Raw genomic sequence first — 12,424 nt, 5'->3', positions numbered from 1 at the left:
ATTTTTGGTCATGTCATTCATTCTCCAACACACAATTCAGCCTGATGGGAAAGGAGATGCAGTTTGACAAATGTTTGTTTGTTCTGAAGGCCTGCCTGAGTTTCCTTTTCTGTTGCAATTGACCTTTGCCTTTCCTGTCCACTTGTTTCCTTTTTCTGTCCTTTATTTCTAGCAAGACTGAGGACTGGGGTTATCTCAATGAAGATGGAGAGCTCGGCTTGGCTTATCAAGGGCTAAAGCAAGTTGCCAGGTCAAACACTTTTTTCTTATTCCTCTCTCCTTTCCCCTGTCTGTATCACTCTTTCATATCTGCGTGTTTCCTCTCTCTCCTCTCCCTCACAAAGGTTAAGACCCTTTTTCAGTGCACCATTTTTGTTGTCCTCTTTGCATGCTCACAGTCTAATGGATTATGACCCTCCCCCCCCCCCCCCCCCGCTTAGTTCAATGCCAGAATGAAAGTTATTGCTGCTTTGCCTCCTGCAGCTGTGCACTCTTGTGTTGTGGCCGAGTATCTCAGATGGGTTACACTGGGTGATGCTTGTAATTTCAGAATCCTCTATTTAAAGACAGTGCTTCTGTAATGACTTGTCAACTAGAAACTAGTTGGCATTTGAGAATAATGGCTACAGCAGGGTACTGGGAGTTGGGACTTCTGGCTCCCATTCCCAGGTATGTAGTTTTGAAGGCTCAGGATCTCTGGTAATTAGCTGTTAATCCCTCCATGCCCACTCATTCTACCTCTATATAATACAAAAATAATAGTACATAACTAATGTCAGGGATGTTGTCAGGTTTCATATCCATGTTTGTAAAGTGCTATGAAATGATCTGATGAAAAACTCTATAGAAGGGAAAGGTCATCATTATATTTATTACCATATAATAGACAACTCCCTATTTCAGAGGGACTGGTGGATGTGGTAGAAGTGATTCTGAAAATCATATAAAAATATGGCTTGGCTGACACAATTTTTAGAAGCATGCAGGGATCCCAATGCAAAAGGAGCGTATTTTTCCTAATGGCATTTGGCTTGTACCTCACCTAAACCCTTATGAATATGCATGATAAAATGCACAGCACCTAGTACTTAGCATAGCGGTTTGCTAAGTGGGTTTTCCAGTCCCGTTGCAAACGTTCTTGTAGACTATGCGATTGTGAGATTCTGTTCACTGTTCATGTGAAATGAGCATATCTTTTCCTTCATTGTTGAAAACAAAGTGTGGTGAGTTGCAGAGACTTCTAGACTTTTGGTCAAAAACTGGAAAAGCTTTCATTTAAAAAAAAAAAAAAATCAAAACATCAGTTCTTCTGTAGAAATCAGTTATTAACTATCCTGTCAGAAACAGCTTGGATGGGAAAACTTTTGACTGGCCCTAATTGAGGCCCCATCTGAATAAGATACATAAGTATATGCCTGATTTGAAGCATCAAACTATTTCTGTTGACTTTAATGGGACTATTTCTATGCCTAAAGTTGGGTGTGTGCTTTATTGTCTTGCTAAATAGTAATTTGCTCAAGACCACAGAGGAATTCAAATACCCAAGACCAGGCTAGTGCCTTGGCATTCCTAACTCTGTCCCTTATTCAGACCCCTTAGTGGTTGTGAAATCACTTGTTTAGAGTTGGTTGGAATAGCTGAAAGGACTAACAGGGAGATTTCAATTTAGCAGACTATAATTGGTCCCCTTAAAAATCATTTAGCTTGTCAAATGTTAATTTTATCAGTACACCCAACAGTGTAGGCACAGACGGGAGGGCCCTAACCTTTCAGTGATGAATCGTTCTTCCATTTGGTTAAGGAAGGCGTGTGGGTGGAAAGGGAGAAAGTAATGCTCAGAAATGTTTTATATGTTGTATTTTACTGGAAGTGCAGCTTGTGCTTTAATTTATCACTGCACAACGCTACATGCTGTGCGTCCACATGGAATTCTTCTCCTTTTGTGATTAAAGACCCCCCCCTCCTTTTCCAAACCACCATTTCAATTTTCCTTTGATACAATCTCTAGGGGTTTTATTCAACCTTTTTATTCTTCAAGATGACTTGGAAAAGAATGAAAAACAAAATAGGAATAGAACATTCTTGCAGCATTTTTGCCAGATCTGAGGCAGGGTGATATTTCCTACTTGGGTGAGGCCTGCATTTTTCAAAAGTGACTAGCAGTTTAGGGGCATGTAAGCCTTTGGATACAAAGTCTGGAGGTATTTTATAGGGGTGCCATTTCCAGAAACTGTTTAGCCTCCATCCATCTGAAAGCCAAATCACTTTGGCTGTATCTGTATTACCTCCTCATGAGAGAGACCTGGCACACTGTCAGAAATGAGCCCCACCCGTTGTGCCCCCGTTGCAAGTGTCCAGGCCTGCAGACTTACAGGTTAGAAAGGGACTTGTGGAGCAGTGTGGATGTATCTTTAAGGTGATTCTGGGTGTTCCCATTTTCGGATGCCCAATCTTAATCATTAGGACAATGGTTCTCAACCTTTTGGACATGAGGCACCCCTCACTGGATTTGAGACACCCCTCTAACTTTTGTGAATTAAGAGGCACCCAGTTTCAAAACTAATATATAGATTACAGAGGGGCCAGGCAAGGGGGGTGGCAGAGACCAGTCTGAGCCTGTGCTTATCTTTCTAGTTTTTAGCTGCTTATCTCATGGCTCCTCACTTACTTCCTCATGCCTCGCGGCACCCCAGGGTGCCCTGACATCCTGGTTGAGAATCATTGCACTAGAGTGCATCAGTGTTGAAATTTAGGCCTTATTTTTAAATAATTGATATCTCTGTGCTGTTTTTTTCCTGTTACTTGAAACCGTATTTTCAAAATCTTTGCTTCTCAGCAAGTGATATTCAACACAATAAACAAATGCCTTACTTGTAGCTCCCAGGAGAAATACCATGGCACCTATAAAGTGTGATCCCAAAATGCTGAAGTTCATTGGGATGCTTCACTTGACTTCAGTTAGTGTTGGATAAAGGTCTTGGTACCCAGCTGTGTCCTCACAGTCTTGCTATGTGTACTTCCATAGCTTTTTCCCCGACTTCTGCAGCCTCCCAGTGATTAATCAGCATTGATGAATCCATTCCAGGCTGCCCAGCCTTTGGTAAAGAGATCACTGGAAATTCCCTAGTGCATTTTCCTTCAGGTAGGGTTCAGAAGAGGGTAGGTTTAACTTCTGCTGAGAGGAAGATTTGACAAATCCATGTAAGATTAAACAGTTATGACTCTCAAAACTCCCATCTACAGAAAATGCAGCCTGTGGCAGTCTAAACAAAATGGTGTGGAACTGAACTCCTGGTTAAAATGACCAAGCACATGAACAATTACCCCTCAGATAGCAAGCTTTTGAAACCCAGGAGTTGATCTGAGTAGCTGTCATGCCTTGCATTTGCTACTTGGAGAATGATCTAAAATAATTCTGCCTGTGATATCATCACAGAAATAAGGTATTTTTAGTGGGAGGGAGGGGGGCTTTAAAGGGTAGTGCTTTGACTCCTATCATACCTTGCCCCTTGGAAGTGATTTGCAAACATTAATTAATTAAACCTCCCATACCATGTTAGCCTGGAGTAAACTGAGGCACGGAGAAGTTCAAGCACTCGCCCAGGTATCGGTATTGATGGCAGAGCAGGGAATCCCAACTCCTGCATTTTACCTACCAAGAGAAATCTGCTGCTCCTCTCATGATCCCTTAGAAAAACTCAATATTCTTTCTATCTGCAGAATTTGGACCTACAAGGTATTTGCAAAGTTTCTCATTAACAAAATATAGTGATTTATATAACAGTGTTCAACTGCGGAGTATTTGCAACCATCACACCTTCCTTGAGAAGCAGGTAAAATGTTACTCTCTTCTGTGGTGGTGACCCCATGTCAGTCAGAATCTAGGGGCTGGTCTGCACCGTGGCCACAGCAGGTCCTGGTGCCAGTGGGACCAAGCACGACCTGCCCACTGATGTAATCCAGACATGGAAACTCAGAGACGAGGCTGCTTCAGGCTCATCCCCATCACCTTCTGTCAGTCCCACTGGAAACCAGTGGCTTGATCAGGAGCCCAGAGCAGCCACATCAACATGCTTCTGGGTTTGGAGTGTGGCTGCAGGTGGGCGTGCTAAGCTCCATCCTCGCTGCATCCTGCCACCACTGTCACGTAGACATGCTCCACGTGTTGTTTGCTGTTGGTCTGAAACTTTAGTCATCAGGGTACATGGTCCAGTAACAGTTATTCTGAATGTGCATGTCACCAATCTAGCAATACTGTGAAGGGCTAGTCGGGGCCTTGGACCCGCGCGTTATATTTGTAGCACTACAAAAACGTGAGTGTCCACACATGCAGGCCATCTGCATTGCCGCAGAAATGGTGGACCTACCGCTACAATGTCTCTCTTTCAGAGAGGAATTTCATTGTAGCCCTGTGTTTTGTGGCACTGTGTGTAACGTGTACATAGTTACAGCACTGCAGGGGGTGTCTCAGACCCCCAGCATCACACAGTCCACTGCTCTCCCACCCACCTGGCAGAGAGGACAGGCTGTTGGCAGTGGGTGGGGGGACGACACCTAAGGAGCAGCCCTGTGGCTGGGGAGCAGGCCTTTAAGGTGAGTTTGTAGCGCTCCAGCCAGGGGGCTGTGCATGTGTGCACATCCCCATGGCACTTTATTTTTGTAGTGGTACAAAGTGGCTCAGTATTCTGGGCTCACGTTCATGTGTAGTGCTACAGTGCCTAAAATAGCAATGAGGTAATTCAGATAACGGTCTTGTAGCCCCTTTGCCGACTGGAACTTCCTCTTGATTTTGCCTAGAATGATGGGCTGTTTTCCAGCACTTGCCTCTAAACCAAAACTGGGTATTTTTCTAGGAGCTGCAGCAGCTCAAACAGAAGTCACAGCCATGATTCAGAAATCACTGGGGTAATACTCAGCAAGGTCCAACTGGGTGATTCTAACGTCTGCTTTTATTCTGCCTCCTCCCAGGCTCCTTGAAGCCCAGCTCCAGGATCAGAGACGAGAGCACGAAGAAGAGGTAGAGGCTCTGAAAGCTCAGGTGGAAGCTATGAGAGAGGAGATGGAGAAACAGCAACAGGCCTTTTTCCAGACCCTTCAGCTCTCGCCAGAGGCTCAAGTGGAGTTTGGTCTTCAGCAAGAAATCACACGTCTCACTAATGAAAATTTGGTAAGGGACTGTGTAAGAGACCAGTTTCCTTTGTGGTCGATGCTGCCAAACCAGATCTCAAGGTGATGGGTTAAAAAAGGAAAGTAGTAAAGGCAAGGGTGTGGTGTCCCTCCGTCTGCCCTGCTCATGCACAGGTTTGCAGAGCTACTCTAGCATAAGCCATCTGCAGGCCATTACCTACATGATTAGTCTTGACTCCCAGCTGGTCAGCCCCGCAGCACTTTTAGCTTGTTACTGAGCGCTGAACCGCTAGTTTATAGAAGTGGGAGGATGACTCATGCTGTGTGTTGTAAAGGCCCCATTTTCCCAAGTACCCCTGTGGCAATGTGCCTTCCTCTACACACCCACACTGCACGGCCTCCTACCTGATGTAATGGCTTATGGCCATGGACTGGCCCTGTATCCTTTAGGTGGGAAAAATCATTTCCTCCAGTTGCAGCAGTTACTCGGTGGAATTTTATGGCTCATGCTACACAGGAAATTGGACCAGATGATTGTAGTTGTCCCTTGTGGCCCTAAACTCTGAATCTTGGGGCATTGTTAGGTGTAAGATCCGAGGTATAAAACCTTGGTGCTTTCAGTCTGAGTAGATGGGTTGGTGCTGCTTGGGGAACGTTATCATGGTCAAACTGATGAAATCAGTAACATCAGAATTTAAATATGAATGGTGGCAAGGAAGCAGACTCTCTCAGGTGGCAAACTGTAAATAGCTGTGCATTGCTTCCAAGAGAAGTTGAGTAGGAAGACCTGGGTTTGTGTATGTGGGATACGTAGAGGGCACTGAGGAATGATTTCCCCTTCAAATGGCCCTAAACCGTCACAGGGAGAGAGAACCCTTTTGAGGCTTATTTGGGGCAACAGTTACCACTTCTCTGGGCTAGAAAAAGTACCTCTTACAGTGAAACAAAAATGGCCTCTTCAGCACGCCACCTGTTTGAACATTTGTCCTGTGTCCGGGACATTACTGGCAGCTCACAACAGTCTTAGCAGCAAGAAACCCCAGGGTTAAGAGAAGCTTTGGTTTACTGATGTCACTGGAATGGAGGCAGGATTTGCCCCACACTGTACAGATGGCACTTCTGCTGGTGCCTTAAAGGCGAAGCAGCCCATCCTGACCTCGCCACGAACAGTCCATCATTTGGATGATGATCAGTATTTTACTTAGCCATGGAGAGGAGGGGATGACTGACAGTATGGGGAGGTAGGAACATGAGCAGTGCCATATTGGGTCAGACCAGTGGTCCATCTAGCTCACTGTCCTGTCTCTGATAGTGGTAAAAGTGGATGTTAGATCAATGGTGCTCAAGCTTTTGGCCCTACAAGCCAGATGAGTGGTATAGGACTAGTTTGCAGGTTGGACCAAGGCCAGTGTACTAGGATTGGGCCTTGGAGCTGGCACCTCTCCCTCCCTGCCCCAAAGTGCTGGGACTGGGCCCTGAAGCCCTACACTGCCACTGCTTGCCAGGATTGGGCCTTGGGGGCCTGGTACTGCCCACCCCTGCAGGCTGGGATTGGGCCCCTGGAGCCAGGTGCCCTTGAATGACCAAGCCCAAGGCAGAACTCTGGATCTGCTCAGGTACTAGTGGGGTGAGTGAGTCTGTGCCCAAAGGCTATTAAAGCGCAGATCTGCTCTGCGGAAATGATCTAGCACCTTCTGTTCAACAGCTGCGCTCCCAGCCTGTGTGCAGTTGCACGTGCTGATGTCGGGAGCAAAACTAGGGTGTAACACTGTTCACTCCCTAAGGGCCTGATCATGCCAAGTGCTGAGTACGTGTGTTTCCACTAGATTCGATGGGAGTTGAGGGAAATCAAGCCTTAACACCATAATTTTTGTATCGGAAAGTTGCTACCAGGGAACGGAGCCTGTCCTATAACTCAAAACAGCAGCATGTAAAAAAACAGCCCAAATGCTGTCCTTTTTTGTTTTCTTCCTCTCTCACAGTGCTTCTGAGTTTGCTTGTCTTGTGTGTACACCAAAGAAGCAACTCAGAGGGCATGATGAATTGGGCCTGTATTGACTGCGATGAACCTTGCAAAGAGAAATCTATAGCTGGTTTTCAAGTGCTGCTTGTATGCTGCTGGGCTAATTTTTTCAACTCTTTAGTACTTCACAAAAACCCAACTCAGAACGGTGGGCAAGAAGTGCCGTTTTGGCCCTGTACATGCAGCCACTTCCCCTGTTGTAGTGGGAGAGTCCAGGGCCCAAGGACTCTACAGATCACCATGGATTTGACAGGTCTGAAGGGCAGATGCTTTGTCTCTGACCCAGGGATCGACCTGGAGAGCGCTGCAGACATCAGGGCTCCTGGTCAGAGTACAGAAGTCTCTCATTGGGAAAAATAATTGTCAGATGATCTCCGTAGTCCAGCTACTTTCCTACAGGAAACTTTGTGAAGTGTGTGTGTGTACACATGTGCACATAACCCTTTCCCTGTTTTGCAGGATCTCAAAGAGTTGTTAGAAAAACTGGAAAAGAATGAGAAGAAGCTTAAGAAACAGCTGAAGATTTACATGAAGAAGGTCCAAGATTTTGAAGGTTAGCTCTGTGCTTTTGTTGGTTTCTTTGAGGGAAGTGGAATTTAAGATTAGATTCTGGGTTTTGTTCGACCTCCACAAAACTGTGACGCTTGTGGTGGCCCCATTAGCCGCTCTTGGGGACACAGTAGACTTCACTCTCAGCCTCTCGAGGCTATTTTTGGAGCATGCTGCGAACTTTAAAGGGCATGCTAGTAGCCCAGGGCCCAGCCCCCCCGGCCATCAGGCAGTCGGAGAGTCCTTTGAAGATTTTGGCCCCCAGACCTACTGGGTGGGCTGGGTTTTTTCCCCACTGTGGAGAACTTTTGTTGGGGATGTCCCATTTTTATGGTAGGGCAGCTTCATTCATCTTGGGAGGGAAAAACATTCTTGAACGTCTGGCATGTTACCATGTGTCATGGGGAAACTTGCATATGTTCTGCGACTTGGAGGCGGCCTTGGATGCCTTTGCCTGGCAGTTACATCCTGCCTATAGAAAAAGCAAACTTCTACCTCCTGCCTCCTCTCCAAAACTGCCTTGACCTTGAAGTATCCCGTGTTGCTTTTTGCAGATAGGCAGTTAGACATGCATCTCTCCATGTAAAACGTGTGTGGAAAGTGGGTAGCAGCTTTGAAGTGGGGTTTTCCAACCAAACATTTTTGAGCCTTAGTTTTCAAGTTATAAAAATTTGCCTATGCAGCCTGTGGTAGTCTCTCTTCCCCCCCAGCTCCCTCCCTCTGTCCCCACCTTTACACTGAGGACTGGTTTATCCTTGGTTTAAGTCCATTGACTTCTGCAGAGTTGGGCAAGATTAGAAAATTCACTGATGGTTTTTGTTGAATAAGGAAGCTTTACAATTTGGTGAATGCAAGGTCACGGTGATGCCTCGCACTTGGGTCAGAGGAGACATCAGTTTAGGGCTATTGATCCTAAAACATTTTAGCTCTTTTCACCTCACCTGAGGGAGAGAAGAGCTTTCCAGGCCTCCAAAAGCTGCAAAGCGTGACAAGCCTGTTGGTTCCCTTCCTCTTGCTGTCCTCCTTTTATTCACCGTTCTTGCCTCCTGGGAATCATTCTCGGGAGTCGTGAGCCATTGAGCCTGCTTCTTGGGAGGCGATGAAACAAGAGCTTTCAAGGTGGCAGCTCATCTGTAATATTGAAGGTGGGCGTGCTGCATCTGTATGCTGAACTTGAATGGGGTTTTGAACTGTGCTGCCTGCAGTTTCTTGTGACTTCTTTCCATTCAAAAAAAAAAAAAGAGAGAGATCAAGATAGATCTCCATTTTTGGCCCGAGGTTTCCTTGGCCATCCTTACAGTGGGTTTCCTTAGCTTATCCTGTCATTGCTGCCTTGGCATTCTGGATCCTCGAGGGGTGGTTGGGGCATGGATAGTACCCTCTTGCTTTGCAGTTCCTCTTCAGTCCACCCCCTTTGGACCCTTGCTCTTTAGAGGCTCCTGAGGAGCTTTCTTTATTGCTGTTACATTACCTTAGATAAAATCTTGCTGTGTCAATGGCCTGTTTCAGTCAAAGTCTGTCCTATCCGATCAGCCCTGATCCGAGGAGTTAGGAAAGTACACGCATGCAGAACCAGACACCAGCTCTCACTTCCCAGCAACATTTGGGATTTGGGGCATTGTTGTGACAGTGACAAAAGCATTTGCTGGGAACCCTGTTCATTGATCTTCCTTAGGCTCTTTCTTAGATCTAATTCAGACCTATGTCTTTATTGATTGAATGTAATTTAAAAAGCAAATGCTCTTGTCAGATGCACCTTGCATCTCCTTGCTTTGACCTACAGACTAGTCACCAGTTTGTTCTCCAAGCAGTCTGTCAGAGCAAGGCTTCCTTTCTCGCATCTCTCTCTCTCTCAGGGATCAGGCCATTTTGCATTATTCAGGACAAGGAATCAGAAGTCTGTGATACTTGCATAAAAGAAGCAGGCTCTAGTCTGCTGCAGCCCCCAGGAGTGAGTCTGTTCAGTCTGGCTCCATTTTGGTGCAGTGCCTTGCTTATTTCTGTTCGGGGAGGGGGAGAACTCCATGCCCTTTGTAAGCCAGAGAAACTGGAAGCAAGTCAAATGCATCTGATCTGCTCTCCAAATGGATGTGCATGAGAACTGCTACTTGAAGAATCAGGTTTGGCTTTTGGGCTGGTCATCTCAGCATACGCCAGAAATAACTCAGTAGACTGAGGGAACAGAATCAGAATCCAAGTTTTTGAGCCACCCTTGAACTGCAGTATGGGCTGTTGAAAATAACTTCAGCTATTTTCATCTTACTGTTCTAAACCTGAGGGCAGAGACAACTGGATGGTTTCTTCCCAAATTCGACTGAAGTCTTTGCATTGATTTCTGTGGCCTTCCAATCAGTCCCTGTTGGGCTTATCTTCTTCCCAAGGGCCATAAACAAATTAACAGTTGCAAGACTAAAGGCTCACAGAATTGAGGAAGGCAAAGATAGATGATCAGTGCTTGCTAGAAGGCAGTTGGCACAGATTGTGGGATTTCAAGCAGTCCTTTTAATGTGTCGGAGAAGCCTTTTGACTTTTACTACAGTCCACATTGCAGCCCATAAAGCGTTTTGGAAGAAAACCCACATTACTGGTAAAAAGTTCTGTTCTGTCAATGCCGTAGAGATGTATTTCAGCGAGGCTCTGGAAAGAAATGATCCAGGCTCGAGGAGACAAATACAAGACCTCTCTGTAGCAGAGAGACTATTTATCTTCTGCCGTTGATACAATGATTAACTGTGGTGCTTGGATTCTTTAAACTAATTTCTGAAAACTAGACATTAAGTGAAACTAAGCTGAATAAATAGGGAATTCCACAGTAGTGCAGCTGGCACAGATGGCTTTTGTCACTGTAATTTAGAGGCCTCAGACTGACATTTAGTACATTATGTGCATTATGCCTTCATAATCTTTCATTTTATTAAAATTTTATGCAAGTATAATCCTCAGTAGTGTTCCACAGGAGGTTTTTAATTTTGCTTTGCAGCCTGCTGCAAGCTAAACAGCTCAGGCATATCTTCCCAAAGCCTGACTTCTTGTTAATGGTAGAAGTACATTTGTAAAATGACTCCAGTAGGGTCGCCGTGTTCCAGGGGGTGTCTGGGCTCCCTTAATAGATGTAAGATTTGATAATGTTTCTAGTGTTTTAGACCTGATTTCTGTATCCTTTACTTAGCCAATGAGCAATCTGCCTGAAGGTGTGGTTCAAGAATTGCTATTTCAGTACGTCTATCAAAAGCAGGGGACCTGCAAACAAACTGGTATATTGCAAGGTCACGTGGGGCTTAATCTAAAAGCTAGGATATCAAATGAGAGACTCGGAGAACATCAGTGGGCTTTGGGTCACAAGTGAATCATAGAAGTCCTGTGTAGATGAGGCATTCAGCTGGCTTCAGGGAGGTCTGTGGGGGTTTTTTTCCACAGCAACCCAAGCAACGGTACAGACTGAGAGGAAGCGACAGGAGCTTACCAGACAAGTCACTGTCCAAAGGAAGGAGAAGGATTTCCAGGGGATGTTGGAATATTACAAGGAAGATGAGCCACTACTCGTCCGGAACCTCATTACAGGTGAGGACTTCGCTTTGCCTCTTGTTCCAGGTCCAGTGCCTTTTCTTTCTAAACCGTTTAAACCAGGGCTGCCCAGCTGGTGGCCAGGGGGCCACATGTGGCCCATGAGGGGTTAATTTGTAGCCCCTGGCTCCCACCTGGCTGCTGCTCGTTGCTCTCTCACTGCTTCAGCTGCAGCAGCATCCAGGTCTTGGGGCTCCTCCTTTCTCCTCTAACTTCTGCTTCTTGCCACTACCCCAGGGGTCAGGGAGACACGGTGCAGCCCATGGTGCTGGGGTGCCTGCATGGTGTGATGCAGTGGGGAGAGCTGAGGGTGGGGGCCTGAGTGCCTGGATGTCATGGTGCAGTTGGGGAACATGCACGGCATTCAGTCCAGGGGTCCCGTGGCTCACCTGATGCATCCCATGTGATATGTGGACCTCACTGCTGCAACTTGCATTCATTTGAATGAGTTGGATCACTTATTTGGAGCTTTAACGTAGCTTAGTATTTGCAAGTTCTCTCTAAATGTACCCTTGTACAGAGGAGACGCTGTAGGACTGTAGCTATGCAGCCAAGACCCCAGATGCAGCATTGTACTTTGCTCACTAGGAAGTCCTTCATCGCAAAGCAAGAGACTGAGCATGTGCGCTACTGATTTAAAACTCAGACTTAAGAACTCATTTACAGGTTGATCCCCAGGGGGCAGGGAGTGGTGTCCTATAACTGAGTCTCTTCACATGGCTTGGCAAATGCAACCTGGAATGTTTTGTTCATTTAGTGTCTTGTCAGGGTAAATGAATTTGGTTAGTTCTCACGTGCACATGATTCAGGTGAAATGCATAAACCAACCTACACCCCTAAACCAACACTGGGTCTTTTCTTCGATTCACATGACATATTAAGTCCTTACTCAAACCATTTTGTATAAATGACCTTTTAATATTACATATGCTGATACCTTAGATCTCCACGGTGCTGTGTAAACAGACAAAAAACAACACAAATCCTGTCCACTTTGAGTTTACACCTGTGAACATTGTTGAGGATTTTTAACTTTTCTATAAATGAGCATCCAGGTTTGGCTCTTATTTTCTGAATACAAAACTGAGGGTACATTTTAAACCTTGAAGTAAAGCAGTTGTCTTGGAGCTGGTGGCCCCTCTCCAGCTGTGTACCCCCTCT

General features: G+C 45.8%; 1 protein-coding gene across 2 annotated transcripts in view; it reads left to right on the top strand.

The window, feature by feature from the left end:
- Positions 1-12,424, top strand: part of MYO5B (myosin VB) — a 403,624-nt gene that overhangs the window by 375,290 nt on the left and 15,910 nt on the right. Inside the window, exons 30-33 of one of the 2 annotated variants that reach the window (XM_090037781.1) lie at positions 173-250; positions 4,969-5,167; positions 7,610-7,703; positions 11,117-11,260. In XM_090037781.1, coding sequence (XP_089893907.1) covers positions 173-250; positions 4,969-5,167; positions 7,610-7,703; positions 11,117-11,260 — 515 coding nt within the window. The remainder of the gene's footprint in view (positions 1-172; positions 251-4,968; positions 5,168-7,609; positions 7,704-11,116; positions 11,261-12,424) is intronic. The other variant, XM_090037780.1, reaches the window with a different exon arrangement.

Source organism: Crocodylus siamensis, chromosome 3 (assembly GCF_052110815.1).
Source record: "Crocodylus siamensis isolate JL-2025a chromosome 3, ASM5211081v1, whole genome shotgun sequence".
Lineage (NCBI taxonomy): Eukaryota > Metazoa > Chordata > Crocodylia > Crocodylidae > Crocodylus > Crocodylus siamensis.
This window is presented reverse-complemented; position numbering and strand designations above follow the sequence as displayed.